The sequence below is a fragment of the Podarcis gaigeae genome (assembly GCF_964106915.1).
Source record: "Podarcis gaigeae genome assembly, chromosome: 9".
NCBI classification, from domain to species: domain Eukaryota; kingdom Metazoa; phylum Chordata; class Lepidosauria; order Squamata; family Lacertidae; genus Podarcis; species Podarcis gaigeae.
The window spans coordinates 32642536-32662964 of NC_139685.1; the positions used below are offsets into that span (position 1 = coordinate 32642536).

At 42.0% G+C, this 20429-nt stretch overlaps 1 protein-coding gene across 3 annotated transcripts in view; it reads left to right on the forward strand.

Annotated features, from left to right (window-relative positions):
- The first annotated feature begins 1223 nt into the window (after positions 1-1223).
- VEGFC (vascular endothelial growth factor C) overlaps positions 1224-20429 on the forward strand; it is a 38811-nt gene continuing 19605 nt past the window's right edge. Inside the window, exon 1 of one of the 3 annotated variants that reach the window (XM_083755877.1) lies at positions 1224-2068. In XM_083755877.1, the coding sequence (XP_083612003.1) occupies positions 1922-2068 (147 nt within the window). In that variant the 5' untranslated portion in view covers positions 1224-1921. Of the gene's footprint in view, positions 2069-4552; positions 4623-20429 lie in introns of those variants that run through there. The other 2 variants (XM_083755876.1, XM_083755878.1) reach the window with 2 other exon arrangements.

Genomic DNA, 20429 nt, shown 5'->3' on the forward strand with positions numbered 1-20429 from the left:
GCTGCTCGGTCCCAGCGCCTGCCAACCTAGCAGTTCGAAAGCACCCCCGGGTGCAAGTAGATAAATAGGGACCGCTTACCAGCGGGAAGGTAAACGGCGTTTCCGTGTGCAGCTCTGGCTCGCCAGAGCAGCGATGTCACGCTGGCCACGTGACCCGGAAGTGTCTCCGGACAGCGCTGGCCCCTGGCCTCTTGAGTGAGATGGGCGCACAACCCCAGAGTCTGGCAAGACTGGCCCGTACGGGCAGGGGTACCTTTACCTATACATTTTTTTACCTTTTGTTTTAATTCCATCAATAGCTCAATTACTTTTTCACGATAACCTTTTATATGTTTTTAGCTCTGCCTGTTTAATTTGTATTTGTTTCCATTTTTGTGAGCCGCCTTGATTATGCGGGGGGGGGGGGGGAGGCGGGATATAAACAAAGAATAGCCAAAGAATGAGGTGAATAGTGCTCCAAGTTTGTGGTCCCCAGCTAGTGGCAATTCAGAGGTAGCTTAGGGCCATGATGCCTAGCAGCCAGTTGCACCTAGAGATGGAAAAACTTGAAGGACAAGTTTCGATAGGAGACCAAGGAAACACAGTACAGTGGTACCTCGGGTTAAGAACTTAATTCGTTCTGGAGGTCTGTTCTTATCCTGAAGCAAAGTTCTTAAACCGAGGTAATATTTCTGGGTTAGCAGAATCTGTAACCTGAAGCGTATGTAACCCGAGGTACCACTGTATTTAGGCTTATCTCTGGGCGGTAAGCGGGTAACTGCTGCCTCATTTTCTCCTATAGGCAACGCCTTGAGTACCATTTTCCAACCATTTCTCCCACAGGGTGGGTGGAAGGAAAGTATGCATTGAGCCACCTCGGCTCGTCTGCTTATCATTTCTGCAAAAAGCCTTCCACGGCATCATGCGTGGAAGAAGGCACCGCAGACCCCACAGCCAGCCCTGCGCTCACCCGCCGCTCTGCGAAAGCGCGGCAACAGGTCTGGAGCCTCGGGCAGCGCCGCGCGAGGCGCAGTTGCTCGAACGAAGCACGCGCGCGCCTCCGGCTTTCCGGCAGGCTTTCCCGAGGGGGGCCAGCAACGCACGCGCGCGCGCCTCCCGTCTCACATTTCCACCACGTTTTCTTTCTTGGAAAGGGCTTTTGCGAGGCGAGCGGCTACTTTTGGAAAAATGTAACCGAAGGGGAGGAAGGAGAAGAGCTGAGCGGGCGGTGGCGGGGTGTGTGTGTGTGGAGGAAAAGGAGGGACACACACACACACACACACACGTCCGTCCCGGGCGCCCTCCGTCCTTTCCTTCCTTCCCTCCCTTTCCTTCCTTCGCCAGCCACTCAGTCTCTCCAAGGTACAGGCAGAGGGCGCTTTAGCCATGCCCGCCCCCTGCGGTTGCTGCTGCTGCTGCTGCTGCCGCTCCAGCTCCGCTCCACGCGCTGAGGAGGCTCCCGCTCCCCGGCCCCTGCTGCTGCTGCCGCTGCCACTGACAGACGCCCGGGGAAGCGGCGAGGAGACGGAGCCGCGCCGCTGCCCCTCGCCGCCTTCGTCCCTCCTTGGCATATAGCCCCCGGGGGGGCTGGTGGCTGCAGAGGAAACCTCTTCCCCCCCCCCTTACTACCCTCAACTGGCCCGGGAACTCCTTCGACCTCCTCGTGCTCCTGAGGGAGCCCGCTTCGGATGTCCGGTTTCCTGGTGCCTTTTTATTATTATTATTTGAACCTGACCAACTCCGAGTAACTCGTCGGAGAAGGAGCGAGCGAGCGCCTGGGCCGGCGAAGGGGAGGGGGGCTCCTGCGCACCTTTCCTCTCTCCATCCTGGGGAAGTTGCCGCTTCGCTGCTGCCTCGGAGAGAGCCGCCGGGACTCGCTCGGAGCCGCGCGGCGTTGCCCACGCGCTGCCTTCACGGCTCCCGCCTCGCCGCCCTCTGCACAATGCACTTGCTGGGATTCTTCTCTCTGGGTTGCTATCTGGCTGCTGGCGCGGTGGTGCTGCTGGGAGCTCGGGAGCCCGCGACGGCCGCTGCCTATGAATCCGGGCAGGGCTACTATGAAGAGGAGCCCGACGTGGGGGATGCCAAGGTAAGCAGGGGGGGTGGGGGGCGCAAGCCCTTCCCGGCCCGGCCGCAGACCGCCGGGACTTCGCTTCGCTCAGGCTCCCCGAGCGTCATGTGACCCGAGCGCTTGGTTGGTGCAGATGCAGCGCCCCTCGAGAAGTGCATGCATACCAGCCGCTCATAAAAGCAGGGAGCTCGAAACAGAGAGGAAAAGGTGCATTCCCACCTCCCTCCACCCCTCTTCCAATGCAAGGCGGGTGGGAAGCGGTATTTCTGTCCCACCATAGGTATTTTTAGGCTGGTCAGAAATTCTCCAGATTAACATGCAATACACTGTGTGTTTATCACTTGTCTGGGATTGGTTGTTGCATTTAGGCGGAACGCTTAAGGATTCTATGAAAGTTTTGTCTTCTGAAGTTTTAGGCAGCCAATATGGCTATATGGGGGAATTATTGGTTTGTTTTTGTTGTTGCTTTTGTTTTCTTGTGTATTTTGTGTTCTCATTTTGTGTTTTTCTGTTGTGACTTGCCCTGGGATCTTCAGATGAAGGGCAGTATACAAATTTATTAAATAAATAAAACAATAATAATTGCTTCTGGGCTAAGGGTTTGGACACAATGACTTCTGGTCATTCCTGTCTTTGCGGTGAGCTTATAAAGGTGATTCCTAGCATGCAGAATTAATTGGCCCCCGAGGATGTGGAGATCCGTAACCCTAGTTGTTTATCCTGTTATCTTTTGCTTGCACAGGGCTCTAAGTACTGTACAGACAGATAAGAACTCAGAGCACCATTGCTTCCCAGGGAAGTCATGTTAGTTTACAAACTAGTCACAGGGACAGGCTTGGTCTGGGGAATGCAGTATTAGTGCCTCCCTACTAGAAGTGGTTCACTGACTGTATGCATTCCTAGCTTCTTTATCAAGGGCAAAGCTGTGGAAAGCAAGGAGGTCTGTGTCCTTGGAGTGAAACGTGTGTGTTCTCGAAACTTTCCAGTATGATCTGACTAGCTGCTGGCTAAAATCTTTTAAAGCCTTTTGGAAGACTGGTGTGCATGGCAGTGTAACTGCAGCGTAAATCCACAAAGAGAAATAATTGCATTAGAATGTCTTCCTATTTTCTAAAGGTCTGTGGTGGTATTTATGAAAGTCATAATTTCTAAAGAGCAACGTGGTTTCAGGAAATTAACTTGACCTTTGACGGTCCTGCCTGGATAATTCTCGTTTGACAGCATTAACTTTAAACATAGGGCATACATAGTCTTTTCATGTTTGTAGAATACATGAATAACATCAGAAATATCAAACTCAGAGTTTTTATAGAAGATATCAGTTACGGATACGTTGTCTACCTCTGTCTGCATTATGTGCATTGCAAGGATACCATGTTTTGCGAAGGAAACCTAAAACTGTTTATAAAAGAAAGTTTCTTTGCACATTGCATCTCCCTTTTAATGGGATATTTCCACAACAATCTGGACATTTCAGATTGGTGCTGACAGTTTTAAAATATAACAGCTGATCCCCACACACTGCAGGATAAATGCTGGCTTGCTGTGTGTCTCCCTCCACCCCCAATTTCTAATGTGTGAACACAGAACAAGTCCAATTGGTAATCACTTTAATTTGATTAAAGCTAATATATGCCAAAACCGTAGCAAAACTGAGAGGCAGACATATTTCTCACTTGGTTTTACCTCATGCAAATCAGTTGACAAAGGCTGAACTTGGTTGCTTGTTATTATGACGACTTTTAGTTTGCAAGTTATATTCAGTAATAATAGTTTCTACAGTGTATTGAGCATACACTCACAGGAAACAGTTTGGTGAAAGATGAATGGTGTGGAACAAAGTATGTGCTTTCTGTGTTTATTGCATCTTTGAAGTCTTAAACTTCCACCACAGTCTGCTCTGTGTTTTACTGAAGTATCATGACTCTGCGAGAAACCTGGGACAATAAAGCAAAGGAAGTGAAGAGTATGTGAGACTGGAAAGACAATGGACAGTGGATATCGAGGAGGTTATATATTTTTGTTTTGGGGGTGAGCACCTGTGCTCCATGTGTGTGTGTATATAAAGGCATGTATGAGGAGGGGGAGGGAATTAAACACACATTCCAAGTTTTTATAGGACATCCCCCCCCCTTACCATTGCTGTCCATGAGCATGAATGATGTCATTGACCTAAGTAGAACTGCTCAAGTAAGAACAATTGGAAGGATTTGGTCCCTGTTGATTCTGCATATTGGTCCCTGTGTGATGAGAGAATGCTAAAAGGAAATTCTTGAAGGAATTAAAATATGATTCGATAACTAAACTGTAGGTAAACATTTCAAGGAAAGTACGATTGCGGACCCACACCCTGGTGGGTGAAAGGCAAGACCGACAACAGGTGTAAACAAGACTCCGCCCCCAACCTGCCCATGATTGGGCAGTTTAATTCTGAGGGTGGCCGCCTCTCACACCATCCCTTGCAGCCGGCCAGGGTAATTCCCCAACGGCTAGCCACCATGTGAGAGCATTATGCCCCAGGGAGCTGTGGGTGATGGTGGTGGGCTGCAAATGCCGCCCACCCTGGGAGCAGGTGAGCAGCCATTATGGTGTCATTTTTTTCAGTTCAGATAAAACGGAGTACTCTAGAGCCAAGTCTGATTGTTTGAAATTTGTGATTTCCTTAGCTTTTCCTCATTCAAGCCATTTTTTAGTTGAAATAGGACTGAAAATTTTGTTTCCATTTGTGTTAATAGATTCTATATTGTCTGTTAGGATTTAAAGTGGTTGTGTTGAGGAAGCTTCAAGTGGACAGCAGCTTTTTAAATACAAAGATGGATGGGTATCATGGACCTGTTTTTCTAGGTGTTATGCCATAAACTTATGAAAATAGTATAACGTTGGTTGGTTTTTCTAACATTTCAAAGACATGTGGAAGAAAGGTAGCTCCATATGCATCAGAACAGTCATGTCTTCCTATTTAACCTCAAACTTTTGGAAACCTGAGGTAGCACAAGTAGTTCTTATGGGGCTATGGTGGGGGCACAGGTGGAAGAGGAGACACTCAACAGCTCCTGCTGTTGAGTATCTCAACTGGTGTCAAGCCAACCTGTCAGCTGTTATTCATTTTTTATACTTCCATCCCCTTATACTTCCTTAAGAAAGCACAGAGCAGTTTGACATGAAGCTTCCACTGATGGTTGATCCAGGAAATGTACCAGGTCCATGCTTTCTTGGCTTCAACAATGGCATAGCAACAGGTGCTTCCAGACCAATCACCGGGTGTTTTCTTTCTCACCTTAAGTCATTCCATTCCTTTGAAGCAGAATCCCCCTCTAGCTTATTTGCATGGGTGTATAACTCCTATTGGTTTTAGGATAAATTAAAGAAACTTTCATCCAGCTCTGTTCTGTATTAAAAGGAGGGGGAAACTGTAGGTAGTTGTTGATTTTGAGTTCTGTCTTTTCTATTGTCCTGAGTCAATCAATCCTGAGTCAATCCTTTATTGGCATAATAAGAGTGCGTCATATACATGGATCAGAACACAGCACGGATAGCGAAACATAGTAGGAGGTACTTTAGGATAAAACTGTTCAGATGTCGTGAGATACAAAAGTGGCTCTTAGGACCTATGGTGGTGTAATTTCATGGGTCATTCAAAAAATCTTGCACGTTCTCCACAATGTCATTCCTACAATTATTCAGGATACCCTGGAAGAGTCAGTGTGATAGATTCCCCTCCTTCAATAAGGGGGCCAGATACTTATCATACATTTTTGCATAAAATGGGCAATGAAATAAAATGTGTGTGATGGATTTGCCCTGTTTTGTGCCACAAAAGCAGTAGATTTCAGTATATGGGGTTTTCAAGAATCTACCTTGCGAAACTGCAGGCAGCAAAACATTAAATCTTGTGAGGGAAGAAGCTCTGCGTCGGTGGGGCTCATAAAGGTGATGTAAAAATGGAGAATCCTGGCCAAACGAGGGTCAAATTCCTAAACCTAATGGGGAAAAGGTTTTATTGGCTGTGCTGCTAAGCGTTTGGAATTCAATCTCTAGAATTCTACGCTTGATTGTCTGGAATGCTTCCAATTGTGGGAGCATAAGCAGTGACTCGAGTGATAGGCCACAGGTTCTGATTTTGTTCTCAATGCGAGCTAACCATGCCACCAGCATATGGAAAATTAAAGAAGACAGATCAGACTTGAAATGTAGGCGGAGCCAGAATTTTATAGTGGTGAGCCACGCTTTGGTTTCCAGAAGCCCTTGGCCAGTTGCCAGACACATGGCTTCATACGGCACACAATTTAGCATTGTCCTGAGTCTTTATGGCTCACTCTGCAGAGAAGGGGATCCATTGTTTGGATAGATGTGTACACATCAAAGGCTGAGAAAGATAACTGGACACATGGGTCAGCTGGGTGGCTATGCGAGTCCTGTGTGTTTGTACATACAAGAGTGTACATAATATGAGTGTGGGGTGGCTACATCCACACCACTGGCATGAGGACCATTGGCCAAGGGTGAATGTGGCCTTTGGGCCAAAAACTGTTAGCCACCCCTGGTTTAAAGAGATTATAAAACATATAATCAAACATGTCATTCAACTTGTAATTGTTATATTAAAAGGTAAAGGTAAAGGTACCCCTGCCTGTACAGGCCAGTCTTGCCAGACTCTGGGGTTGTGCGCCCATCTCACTCAAGAGGCCAGGGGCCAGCGCTGTCCGGAGACACTTCCAGGTCACGTGGCCAGCGTGACATCGCTGCTCTGGCGAGACCAGTGGGGCTATTTTTGACCTTGTCCTCTATGCATCTTGCATCTGTTTTTCTTTGGGTTGTTGTTAATTTTGTTTGGCTAATATTGCAGTCCAAGACACTTTCTGGGAAATTAGTCTTCTTGAACTCTGTGTGATTTATTTTTGAGTAAATATGCTCCATATTTCCCATGTGTTTACTAACAGAGTACTCTTAACCTCCTGATCCCTGCTCCTGGGCAGAGTTGAGGTATGATGGAGGTGTCTTTCCACTGACCTCTAGTGGTGGTAGATTGGGCTCCAATATTACAGAGCTTCCTGGACTGGAGCTGACACAGCACATATACCAGCTTACCCTGCCTGGGGTAAGTGGCAAGGCTAATAGTATGTCAACTGATCTGCTGCTCTGCTCTCTCCAGCCAGGGTTTAGGATATCTCTGCCTGTCTTAGGGTAAACTCTTGGGGGAGTGGTAGACCTGATGGCAGGGTATAAATTGATAGACACATAAATAAGTACCTACATTTATGATCATCTGGCCTTCAAAATACTAAAAACTTGGAGTTGGAAGGAGGGAACCATCATCTGCTAGGAATATATATATTAGTTCACTTTTAAATTTATTATGTGTGAGTACACCTGTTCACAACTCAGTATGATGGGTTTCATATACAGAAAAAGAAAACCTGGCCAAGTAGACGAGGCTTAAGACAAATACTACTCCTTTACAACTGATTTGCTTCACTGATTATCATGGAGGATGGAATTTAGAGTGCTCTGCAGTCTCTTTCTAGAAACTGCTCTATTAGCATGCCCGTGCATAGGCTTACACTTAAGGAAACTTGCTTGTCCATGAAGACACAGATACAAGCCTTGGACCCAACCCCAGTGCAAAAACAACTGTGAGCAAAACAACATGTGAAAGTCACTGATAAGGTTGGAGCAGGACAAGCAATGTTCCTGTAGTATAGCATACCAAGCACTATTTCAATAGTCCTGAAGCTTCTTCCTTGGTGCTCATATTTTGATGTTACTGTAGAGACAGACCATTCTATTAACACTTAAAAAAAAAAATCTTAATGTTTAATATAATCAGGTAGCTTTTGTTTTACACATCTTAATTTGCAGTAACGGAGTCACATGTGAGCAGGCCAAATCATATGTGATATAACCTGTTCCTTCCCTTGCTTTTTTCCACTTATTGTTATAAAGATTGAGAAGTGTTATTATTAGGCTGTTTCTTGGTGTAAAGTATAGAAAGTATAATCATTAATAAACTTGTGTGAGAAATAAAGGGCAGAGTAATCCTATGGAGGTCAGGGAGAGGCAGTTCCTAAACCTTTCTGGTCTTGCACTGGTCAAGGCAGAAGGTGAGGGTTGGCTTATCTTCAGTGGAAGGGAAAATAACAAGCACCAGCTCCAGGGCCACTGCAGCTTTTCATCCCATGTTGGAGATGCCAGGGAAATGGGGTGGATTTAGATTCTGTGGATCCACCCTCAGCACTCCTCTTTTCATTGTCTTCTGCCATCAGAGCAACGATGGTGGAGTTTTCCACCACTGCAAGAAAGAGGCCCATGGCAGTGAAACTCCTCTGTCCAAGAACTCCATTTCTACCACTGGATGGTGAGGTTCGTAGCTTCAAGTGCACCCTCAGCCGTTCTGTCTGGGAGCTTAAAATAGCTGCCTTGATTAGGCTTGTTTCTGGCATGCTATACAGATAATCTATTTGTTATTTCTGTTAATCTTTGAAAATGCAAACATTGCTGAGCAGACAACCAGTGTGGAGGCTCCCAGTTTCAAATGCCAGCAAACTTCCATTAAAACATTATGGGGCAAGTTATACTCTTAGTTATTTTAAGTATATTCATTGATTCTGTTATAATACGATCCTTTGGAAGCCAAAACATTTGGGTCCTATGGCCAATGTGAGCAATTATATTATATTACTTTGCTTTGGAATGTTATGAGCATTTAGAAGAACTTCTGTTCAAATGCCTGCAACTATTTGCCCTGCTTATCCCTGATCCCTTCCCAAGGGCCCACTAACCGACTTAAATTAGTTTCCACCAAGGGCGTCTTGCAGGGGAGATGCATTTTGAGCAATTAGATGCAGTGTTTGCCAAATATCAACCCCGCTTTGGGGTGCATGTAAAGATGCTTATGCATTCATATTTCTTATTTACACCGTCAGTTTCAATATTCTGTTTTATTTTCTTTGGAATGTATAGGTCACCTAGTCCAACAAAGCCCTACACTAGGAATGTGGCACTCCAGGTCTTTCTGCCTGGTGCCTGGGACTCTGCTCAAGTCCCATCCACTCCCTAGTCTGCACCACTCACTAAATATAAAAATATCAGGCTACACTTATCAGAGCAGTTGCACATTGCATTAGAGCCCAGGAAATGTGAACTTTTTTCTGTGTTGCCCAGTCCAGACCACACAGTACTTTTCTAAAATCTCATTAATTAATTGTTAACCACCAAGAATTCAGGCTCTGGAATCAGTTGCACGTTTACCTCTTCTCTTACAGATAGGTAGCCGTGTTGGTCTGCCATAGTCAAAACAAAAAAATTCCTTCCAGTAGCACCTTAAAGACCAACTTAAGTTAGTTCTTGTTATGAGCTTTCGTGTGTATCTGAAGAAGTGTGCATGCACACGAAAGCTCATACCAAGAACTAACTTAGTTGGTCTTTAAGGTGCTACTGGAAGGAATTTTTTTGTTTTACGTCTTCTCTGTCATTCATGAACCCTTGTGAAACATCCATTATCAGTTTTTGGTTGCAACACCCTAATTGTTCCTCTCACCAACTTATTCTTTATGATTATTATTTATTTACAGAGCATACCACTGTACATTGAAGTTACAGAATTAGAAAAGAGTTAGATAATTATATAACATGTGACAGGTTCCTGCCACAAAAGGGTTTACAACTTAGAATAAATCCTTTTGTATTTCCTATACAATAACTTACACAAACATGTACACACACCAGGTTTTACCTAAAATAGCATTTCCAACTTACATCATTTCTAGGTTGCCATATCTTTATTAGCTTTCAGAAGTTTGGTACCTAGGGCTTTCCCTGTCATTATGCAAAAAACCTGCTGAAACAGTACTTCCTGACTCATACTCTTTTGCCACAGGAGTACCCCCTGGTGGCCATTCAAGACATAATGGCTGCATTTGAGATGCATCTTAGAGCAGAATATGGTTTTGGGAAACACTATTACTAATTGTTACACCAGTGTTTCTTATAGTAGATGTATGCAGTGCAGATGTCGTATATGTTTGCATCTTAAAACTCTCATCTACACATACCTGGGAACAGGATAGTGGACCAGATAGACTCTTGGTCTGATCCAGCACGGTGGTTCTTACATCCTTAAATCTAGCTGTTGGGAGGGTTTTTGTCATAAGCTTTCTTATGTACTATATTTGTGATTCCACCCCCCCCCCAAAAAAAGTATCCTGTAAAAAAGCAGGACACTGCTTAATAACTCCAGACACCTCTGTACACATTTCAGAATGAAATTCCCTCTTGTTTTTTGGCTAAATATTCAACAGATATTTTGGCTTTATCCTTGATTTGTGTCATAGTGTAACTTTTTTACTCGTTTCATCATTCTGGAATGTAGCAGTTACAAGAGAAGTTGCTGTTTTGGTTCCAGAGAAGGGGGAGGGCAGAGAGAGAGAGAGAGATCCAAAACTGTTTGGATAGTTAGTTTTATTGGATCAACTGTGTTGCTAGATTGCTAGGAACCTCTACTGCATTGCACTGTGTTTCTTTGTCCAAGAAGATATAGCACAGCACAGCACAGCACAATGCAGTGGTGGCTGCCAATTCTGGCTTTCTTTCCAACTGTTGGCCAAATGTGTGTGTAACAGAAAGAGAGAGAGAGCTGCAAGCACAGCCATGATAGTGCTGTGCAGCGTTTATCTTGGAAGAAAGCACAGCAAAGTACTATGGTGGTTGCCAGTTTGGCTTGAAAGGGCAATGTTAGGCTCCCAAAATAGGTATCAGGTGCAGTGGGTCCAATGCAGTTAGCCGGTGGCAATTGGCTAAAGAAGGCGAAATAGTTCAGAACAATGAAGCTAATATGCCTTAGTAGCAAGGTTGTTCTGTAATATTTCACTTATGCCAGTGTGGATAGTTTGCTAATTGTTGAAATTCAAAGGTATCTCTGTGTTTACAACTGAAAACTATCATAACATAAAATGGTATCCTTATTAACACAATTTCCATGTGCTATATCATGTCAGCAGTTTTTAATACTGTAGGTATTAAGTTAATTAATTAAATTAATTAAACTATTAATTAATATAGTAATTACTGTTACAGGGTTCTCTGTTTTGCTATCCCTGCCCCATGTTGTGTTGGATATAGTGTAATGGGTAATGTGTGTTTTTTGCTGTTACAAGACTGCCTAACTTATAACCAACAAGTCAAACACAGCCCATTAGTTGCTGTAGTTGTTACAGAAAGCAACACAGTTGAACTTAATTTATGACTGAAGCCAATATTAAAGCTACTGTGTGATAATTTAGTCTCCCTCAATTTTTGGAATCATGTCCTCTTGTTCTGCAGCCACTTGTAATATGCATCATTGTTGTTGATGCACAGCTGCAAGGATGACTCCCTGAATAGATTAAGAAACAGAGCAAGGTATGAATCAGAAATGGATGGTCAAGGGCATAAGAACCCCAACAGGAGTGCATACATCTTTTGTGTCATGATTGGGTTTGCTCAGGGAGGTGCAGTGTTTCTCTAGCCAGCATGGTGTAGTGGTTTAGAGCGGTGGACGCGTAATCTGGTGAACTGGGTTCGCTTCCCCACTCCTCCATATGCAGCTGCTGGGTGACCTTGGGCTAGTCACACTTCTCTGAAGTCTCTTGGCCTCACTCACCTCACAGAGTGTTTGTTGTGGGGGAGGAAGGGAAAGGAGAATGTTAGCCGCTTTGAGACTCCTGAAAGGGAGTGAAAGGCGGGATATCAAGTCCAAACTCCTCCTCCTCCTCCTCTTCTTCTTCTTCTTCTTCTTCTTCTTCTTCTTCTATACTTCTGTTGCAGACTGACAATTATTCTCAGACGTATGCATCTAGTGCTCACGATTACAAAGAAGGTTTGAAAATATAGAAATACTGGATTTGCCTTATACCAAATCAGACCATTGGTCTGTCTAGCTCAGTGTTGGCAGCATCTTTCTAGGATTGTAGACAGGTGTGTTGTTGTTTTTACACCTACCTAGAATCTACTGAGTCTGAGCTTTTGAGTGCAAAGCAACTAATAGTAATGTATGTGGTGGAGCACAAAGCTTCCATCTTAACATTGGCATCACTTCTACTTCCACAGATGTGGCTGGGTGCACTGTTGGGAATGCCAGACTGGTGGCAGCATTCATGCTGTTATACTGACATGGTCCCTATCTCCTTGCCACACTGCCCCAGCCCTGTCCAGTTAAGCACTTTAACTTCTTAATTTTGCAGAATGTAAATTTATATATATGCGTATACAATGATTTTCATTATTTAGTGGAAATGTCAATGAACTGACCGGTACCTGAAATGTATTCTTCTGCCTGGGCATTAGGATCATTGGCAGAGGCCCTCTTATCTGTCCCAAACTCCTCTTTCACTGGAGGAAGGGACAGAGCCTTTTATGGATTCTGAGTTATATCTAGGCTCTAGAGCATCTTGCCCAGGGAGTGTCATCTTGTGCCATCCACGATGACTTTCCACCATAGTATAAAAGTCTTCCTTTCTAAGAAGGCCTTCAGTTGTGTGAGTAGGGGAAGGGGAACCTGTAGCCCTTCAGAGATACTCATGACATAAAGTTCACTGGGTGGCTTACAATAAATAAGGTTGCTGATTACAGCTTCAATCATCCCTGATGTTAGGCCATGCTGGCTGGGGCTGATGTAGCCCAACAATATCTAGAAAATCACAGCTGTGATAGAATAGCCAGACTTCTTTTGCTTTTACTGTGACTCTCCAGTGTTTTAGTAGCTTATATAATTTCTGTTATTTTATTTCTATTTAGCTGCCTTGGATTTTTTTAAATGAAAGCTGGGATAGAAATGTTTAAATAAATAGTCATTTTTAGCTTTGCTCAAATGGTTAAAAAGAATGTGTGACATTCCAGCCCTTTGTGATTTTTTTTTTTTTACCACATTAATGGAAATTTGATGTGTAAATTAATTGCATCCCCCCAACTGAGGATACTTTTCTAGTATGGTTCTCTGAGCTGAACAGGTTGCATACACCAACCCAGATGTTCAATATAAATAAAAGTTGCTTTGAAATGTTATGATTTTAAGTTCCTTTATATCACATTGTATATGTTTTGTCAGCTGACTGTTTATACTTAGCAGTACTGTGTACTTCTAAAACAACTGAAATATAGCTCAGACAAGCAGTTCCTTGCAGCTTTGATAGACATTTTGCCTTGAACTGGAAGTTCCGAAAACTGCAGTGGAAAGTAAAGCCTATATCAGCTTTTCCCAAAGACATTTTTTCCATAACAGCCATTTGTGACTATAGTGCTCCTAAAACTAGAACAGAATTTATAAAACAGGTTTTTATAAATTTTTAACTTTAATTAATTATCCTTTGTCTCAACAGATGTGAAAAATAAGAGGTAGAATTGAACTTAGTACATTAGTTTTGAGAATTTGTTGTTTTTTTCTTAAGCAATAAGTCTTTGTCAATAAATTATAATCTTAAATTGCTGGAGTGTGGGTAGAATGAGATTTTAGTGATGTATGTAAGCTTAGAGCTATGTAGTTCTGACTTTCCCCCTTGCTGTAAACTCACTGGTTGACCCTCATCCTGAATATTGTATCTTGTTATTGACATATTGGATATCATGAACTGAAATTAAAGCAGAAAGGTGGGGGGTGTTAATAAGAAAACCTTTCTCACAAGGAGTTTGGTAAGCCAATTCTTCCTTGGGCTGTGTGCTTTACCCAGGGACACAGATCTGTCCTCTCATAAAGACATAGAAACTCTCATTTTTTCACATGTGCTTATGCATAAGATATACGTTTTCTATGTGCCCTTCAAAAATTAACATGTGGCATGATTTTGACTTACAGAGGGTAGCTGTAAGTGCTTTTGATTGTGGCTGGCAGACTTCCTTGCTTTGTTGAGAAGCTTTCACCTTTTTTAAGAAACCTATGAATCTTGACACTGTCATTGCACCATTGAAAACCCACCTCATTAAATATACAGCTAGTTTTACCATGTAGTACATCATGTTCACAAACTTTGGATAGGGTTGTTCATTCTGAGTTCCTTGTGGGTGTTTTAAATATCTCTTACGAGCGTATTCAAGGTTTCAAAAAGATAAATATATCATGTCTGTACAGACCAAAAATTCATACTCCACACAAAGGAATTTTAAATGGAGAGAGCTATTCACATTATAAGAGTTTGTGAACATGAAACCTAAAACTATCTATAATATGTCTCTTGTTTTCTTTCAGCTCCTATAAATAACTGGAGATACAGAAATCCAGTTCAACAGCCTGAAAATAGAGTGAACTAATTATTTCCAGATATGGGATGAAATGTCTGGAATTTTAATGTAGATTTCTGTCATCCTATGGAACTCTGCTTTGTCACAAGGAAGATAAGATACTGACATAGATATCATTTCTTAATGACACTCATTCGTTTTGGCAGTGAATATCTTATTTCTAATTATTTTTTAAAATAATTATTATGAAAATTGCACTAATTCTGGACATAGCCACCCAAACCTGGCAGAATTATGGACATCTCTCTCTTTCTCTTTTTTAAGAAAAGGGAGAAGAAAAATTGTCCCACCATTAGGTGTTCCAGAGGGAGCCTCTTTAGCTACCCATTAGTTTCCCCATTGGGAAATGCTTTCCAGGAAGTGTGGCAGCCAGTGAGGCTACAGAGATCTATGCAAGGGGTGAGTGGGGGCATATTGTTGTTGTTAAAAGAAGAACACACCCCTCACCTACCTTTCATCATCAATAAAAGGTAAATGCCATACCAAATCCATTCATCTGAGAATTTCTCTCATTCTTTCTCCCACTCCACCCCCACCTTTCTAAAGAGATAGAAAAACAGCCTATTCTTTTACTAGGGATAGATGGAGAAGAGCTTCCAAAAATCAGAAAAAAGCAACCCACTCTTTTGTTATTTAGTACCTCTGCCTGCCTTCTTTAAGAGCTCGATGCTTTCTCCTAGCTAAAAATGATCCCCCTCAGACATTCTGTAGAGATTTATTCTATTGCTTCTCCCTGTTCTTCTATAACATTGTTTAGGAATCTTTTCTTTGCCCTTTAATGGAAGGAAGGTTAGAAGTCTATATGAAAAATTCTGTTCTCATTTAGTTATGGTGAAAATAATAACAGTCTAGCATTCTATTTGATCTCTGAATTGCAAATTTTGGAAAAATATTCACAAATGGAATACACAGGCACATCAGATATAATCATGGGACTATATCAAACATCAAGCACTTTCTAAGAAGTGCGTAAGTGATGTGATTTTTATTGCATGTTTTAAAAACATTTTAAAATGATCCTTTTGTTTTCATATTTCATGTTGTTCTGAATGCTTGTTCTCAGAAATTTTTAAACAACTAAGGTAGTTTAAGGTATTGATTATCCTGTTAAAACCCTTTAGCCAAATTACCATTTTAATCTCTCCATCTCATTTAAGCCTCACCAAAACTATAAGCGAGCACTTTGCCAGAAGCCTTTTCCCCAATCCCTTTACTGACTTATAGAAGTGCAGGTGGGTCTTCCTATACTACCCTAGGAATCTTGTCTGTTCAACCTAAGCCAAATGATTCAGCCATATTCAACAAGTCTTCAGCCACCAAGCCAATCCATCTGCCTCTCTAGTCTTCCTTTTTCTTTAACAAACCTCTTCCTTCGATGTTGTCTTCTGGCCAACTCCACAAACGCCAAGCACCAACAACCCTAACTCTCCCTCTGCTGACCAGCACTCAGCTGTTACATAAACTTATTCTGGCTCTTCTACTCCAGTCCCAGCCAATCATGCTATCCGACTGAAAATTCTAAACCTGCACCCATCAATCAAAATATGCATACACCAGACCTTCCACACAACTGTCAGTTAAGGCCCCAGGTAACAGTTAAACAAACTTTTACCAGACCAGACATAAAACTTCCCATATCAAATACACTGCAATGCACATTGCAATAGTGTTTTCAGTTTTGGGAGTGGTTAGGGCCCAATCAGTTCTGAGTACAGGTACAAGTCCTCTGCATCAGGATCCACATAAGTTTCTCTTTCTCTCTTCTCCTGCATATCAACCCATGTCATTGCAGGGAATGAAATGTCTATGAACACCAATATCCATCTAACTGTCCCTCTCTCTACTCTACAAGTTACTTCTGCTCTGGAGCACAAATAATTTGCATGGCAGAGGGATGAGGGGCTTCCATTCCTAGAAGCTGTCTCTTACATACATTGGTCAATGGACAGCCCAGGCAACAGGATTCTATTGAGTCCTAGGGGAATCCTCTATATACAGGTATTGTATAGCCTCTTAATATTTATACATAAAAATATACATAATTATACATAATTATAATTGATCAAAGCATTTCATATGAATTATCACAGTAAACTTGCAACACTCTTGTAAGATTGCTTAATTTTATTCTTTCTTATAAAGTAGAGCCTGTGAGACATGATGAAGCACAACCAGAAAGTTCATGGTAGACCTGAGATTCACACTAGAAGCTTCCATCTCATAGCACAGGCCCCTTAGCACTCACCAGCTCTCATACAATGATGCACTGGATGTTTCGGTATTGATCCACTGCTGAAACCCGATGCATGCAATTTCAGATCAAGAAATTGTCTCTTCAGAGACATAATTATGAACTTTTGTATCAAAATTAATTCTTTGTATATGGTGGGAGAATTTATATTTACTTTGTATTTAATTGAACACCTAGAAGTGTATTATGTTGATTCTGATAAGATTCCGTTTGGATTATTATCAGTTAGCACTAGTAGACACATCAATGGCACAAGACAACTGAAGAAGCCCAGAAAACTATACTCAGGGAGTGTGCCATCCACCAGCCCCAACAAATTGGTCCCACCGGGGGCAAAACAGCAGCCTCTCAACTGCACAGACTGCTAGGGTGAAACAGGGATAGAATGCTGACACCCTGTCTTCTTTATTACTTCATACGCTGCTTCATTAGCACCTCACAGCTACCGGGAACAACGCTGAACTTACCCTTTTCTTGAACCTTCTTGAACTTATTTAAAAAACAAGAAAAAATGAAAAACTGAGTCAATAATTTGTAAGAACCTAGTAAAATCTGAAATTGCAAGTTCACTTTATTTTAGGCAGTTTGTAAATTTTCATGGCACTTATTTGATAAATGGTGCCAAATTATTTTTGAACAACTGTGTGAATGCTTGTCGCCAACGTGCTGTATGAGTTGCACTATCTTTATTAACAGCACAGGTTGCACATTTCTAAAAATTCCTGAATAAGCTAAGCAAAGCAAATAAGCTAAGCAAAGAGAACAAGTGCTATGTTACATTTACTATAGACATCATTTTTGCGGCACCCATAATCTATTTTGGCATTTCATAACAGCCATGGTAGCTAGAATTCCTGGACTCATTATGTATGCCAAGCAAATGTCAGGAGGCAGGTGGCATAAATCTAATATACTAGTTGACTCAAATCTGTTTTCATGGTAATAGAGACTTCCTTTTTTCTTTGTCAAAATATTTTGAGTAATGGCTATATCTGATTGTTGTGGAAAGAAAGGAAAATATTGGTGCATTGCAGTTTTGATGTTATAAACTATTAAAGAAATATATTTTGATCTTCAAAATGTTACATTGTGGCTAACTACTAAGTTGCATTTTTAAAATACATTTGTGTCCATATGTATTTCATTTCCTCTCTCCCTTGCATTTATTTATTTTATCTATCAAAAAACACTAAATCTAATCCCTTTTGACATGATAATTAATTGCTCCATTTTCAAGTTCACTTTCATTTTTTTGAGAGGGGTACATTGCATCTATGCAAAGTATTTTCATCAAAATAAACTCAATAAGGGAAATTAGAACAGGTTTGTGGAAGTGACATTCACAGCAACAAGAAGTCTTAGTCATATGGAAATACAATAGAAATGTATGTAGTTTAGCAAATTAGATATTATTTAATATTAGTTTGCATGTAATAATAAACTATGGCTTAGCATACATGCAAGGTTTTCCAAACTTATGTGCTCCCCCCCCTCCTTTCCTCTGGTACTGCTGCAAGAAGATAGGAAGCTTTTGCTTCTGTCTTCAACTAACTGCAGTTACTCTTTGTGTCTGATAAACTCTGCTTTGTCTTAACTATAGTTCAAGGCATCATTCACCAACCAGGTGCACTCCACCTATGCTGGATGGGAGCTGTAGTCCCAAATATCTGGAGGACATCAGGCTGGTGAAGGTTTAGGGAAGGAAGGAAGCCAACTTCAAACCATAATTCATGATCGACTTGTTTCCTTAAATCATGGTTAGCTAAACTGTGGCCCTCCAAGTACTGCTAGATTGCAACTTCCATCACACGAGGCCATTAGCCATGATGGCTGTGGCTAATGAGACAGCATCTGGAATGCCACAGGTTCACAACCTCTGCCCTAAACTGTAGTGAACACTCAGTTAACACTCTCTGTTAACACTCTCAGTTTCCACAATAAACAACAAAAGCAAAAACTTAAATATCCTTCCCGCATCTGTGTTGGAGTAGGAAAGCCTACAAAAGGTTTACTCAGCTCATTCCTATAGTGTCAAATGGTGGTTTAGCATTATGTTCAAAAGTTACCCTGTTATATTTACAGAATACATAAAATACACAGTCTTGTACAAGGAGGTCTTACAATTGGCATAAGATGAATAAAACAGAGTGCATTCAGACAGAAAAGGAAAGCTTGAATGCAAATGTTTCTGTAGTTCAGAGAGTTAAGAATGAACCGTAAGCTCAAGTGATTCATATCTGTTTCTGCTTCTTCTCAACTTCACACACATGAAGGTGTATTCAGCCTATATCTTGGTTGGAACTCCCTCACTTTGGGTCCCTCGGTGCTCTTTCCAGTCTCGTTTAAGGACATATTTATTCACTCAAGCCTTTGGAGGAAGTTGAAACATCAGAGTATATTGTTTTTCGAGTTTCTGAGGTTAGACTCTCTGGATTAGATTAATTTAACTTAATTCCCCCCCAATATATATATATATATATATATATATATATATATATATATATAGGCAGCTTATATTATCTGAAGATTTTGAAGTGATTTGCAATCATAAAAATATAAGTACAATAAAAACTATGTCAAATTATTTACATAAGAAAAAACACAAACACAGCAGCAATATCCCTATACATAAAAACAATATCAAACAAGGTCAGAGAGCATTACAAGGCCCATGGGTGGCACTGTGATCTAAACCACTGAGATTTTTGGACTTGCTAATCAGAAGGTTGGTGGTTCAAATCCCTGTGACGGGGTGAGCTTCCATTGCTCTGTCCCAGCTTCTGCCAACCTAGCAGTTTGAAAGCACACCAGTGCAAGTAGATAAATAGGCACTGCTGCTGCAGGAAGGTAAATGGTGTTTACATGCGCTTTGACTTCTGTCGCGGTGTTCCATTGCACCAGAAACGGTTTAGTCATGCTGGCCACACAACCCGGAAAGCTGTCTGTAGACAAACGCCGGCTCCCTTGGCCTGAAGCAAGATGAGCGCCGCAACCCCATAGTTGCCTTTGACTGGAATTAACTGTCCAGGGGCCCTTTACCTTTAACCTTTTACAAAGGCAGTATGAAATTACAATCAAACACATTATTCATACAATTACTCATACAATCTTACTATCCATCCCACACAACTACTACAGTCATTCACTACCTCAGATACTACCTATTCACACATAAACCATTCATACTCAACAGGATTACAACCCACATACAAAGGATTGCTGCCAAGCATATAGATGCAAGTTTTTCTCCCCATCTGTAAAACACTAATGGGCTCATGCCCCATACCCACTGGGCCATCTAATACTCCTCTCCTATCTCTTACTTGAGAGTGGCCCAGTTCTGTACCAGAGCAGTATTTCACCCTGGGGGGTATCAAACTACTTGTATCCATTCAGTTCCAGGTACATAAGCACAACATGGTACTGCACAACCATTTGCTTATTTAGCAGTGCAATGAGCGAATTGGCCTGCTCCATCTTATAGTCCATTGAATACCTGCCAGTTAGCTCAGTTGGTTGGAGTGTGGTGCTTATGATGCCGGCCAACTAAATATTCCTGCATTGCAGGGGATTGGACTAGATGATCCTCAGGGCACCTTTCAGCTCTGTGATTCTATGATATCTTGTTGGCCAGTATCTCATGCTCCGGCTGATCATCCTTGGCTGAGACCTGCAGGACAAGATCCCTTTTGGGAAGTGGGAGGGAAGGAGAATGAAAAAAAGCAAATTTGAATCAGGAGGCTAGCTGGATCTTCTTCCACTAACAAACCAACCTCACCCTCCATAATCCTTACTGCAAGTAACATGATGCTAATCCAGATATAGAATATTTAATATTATGCTAATAAGCACTGCATTGCA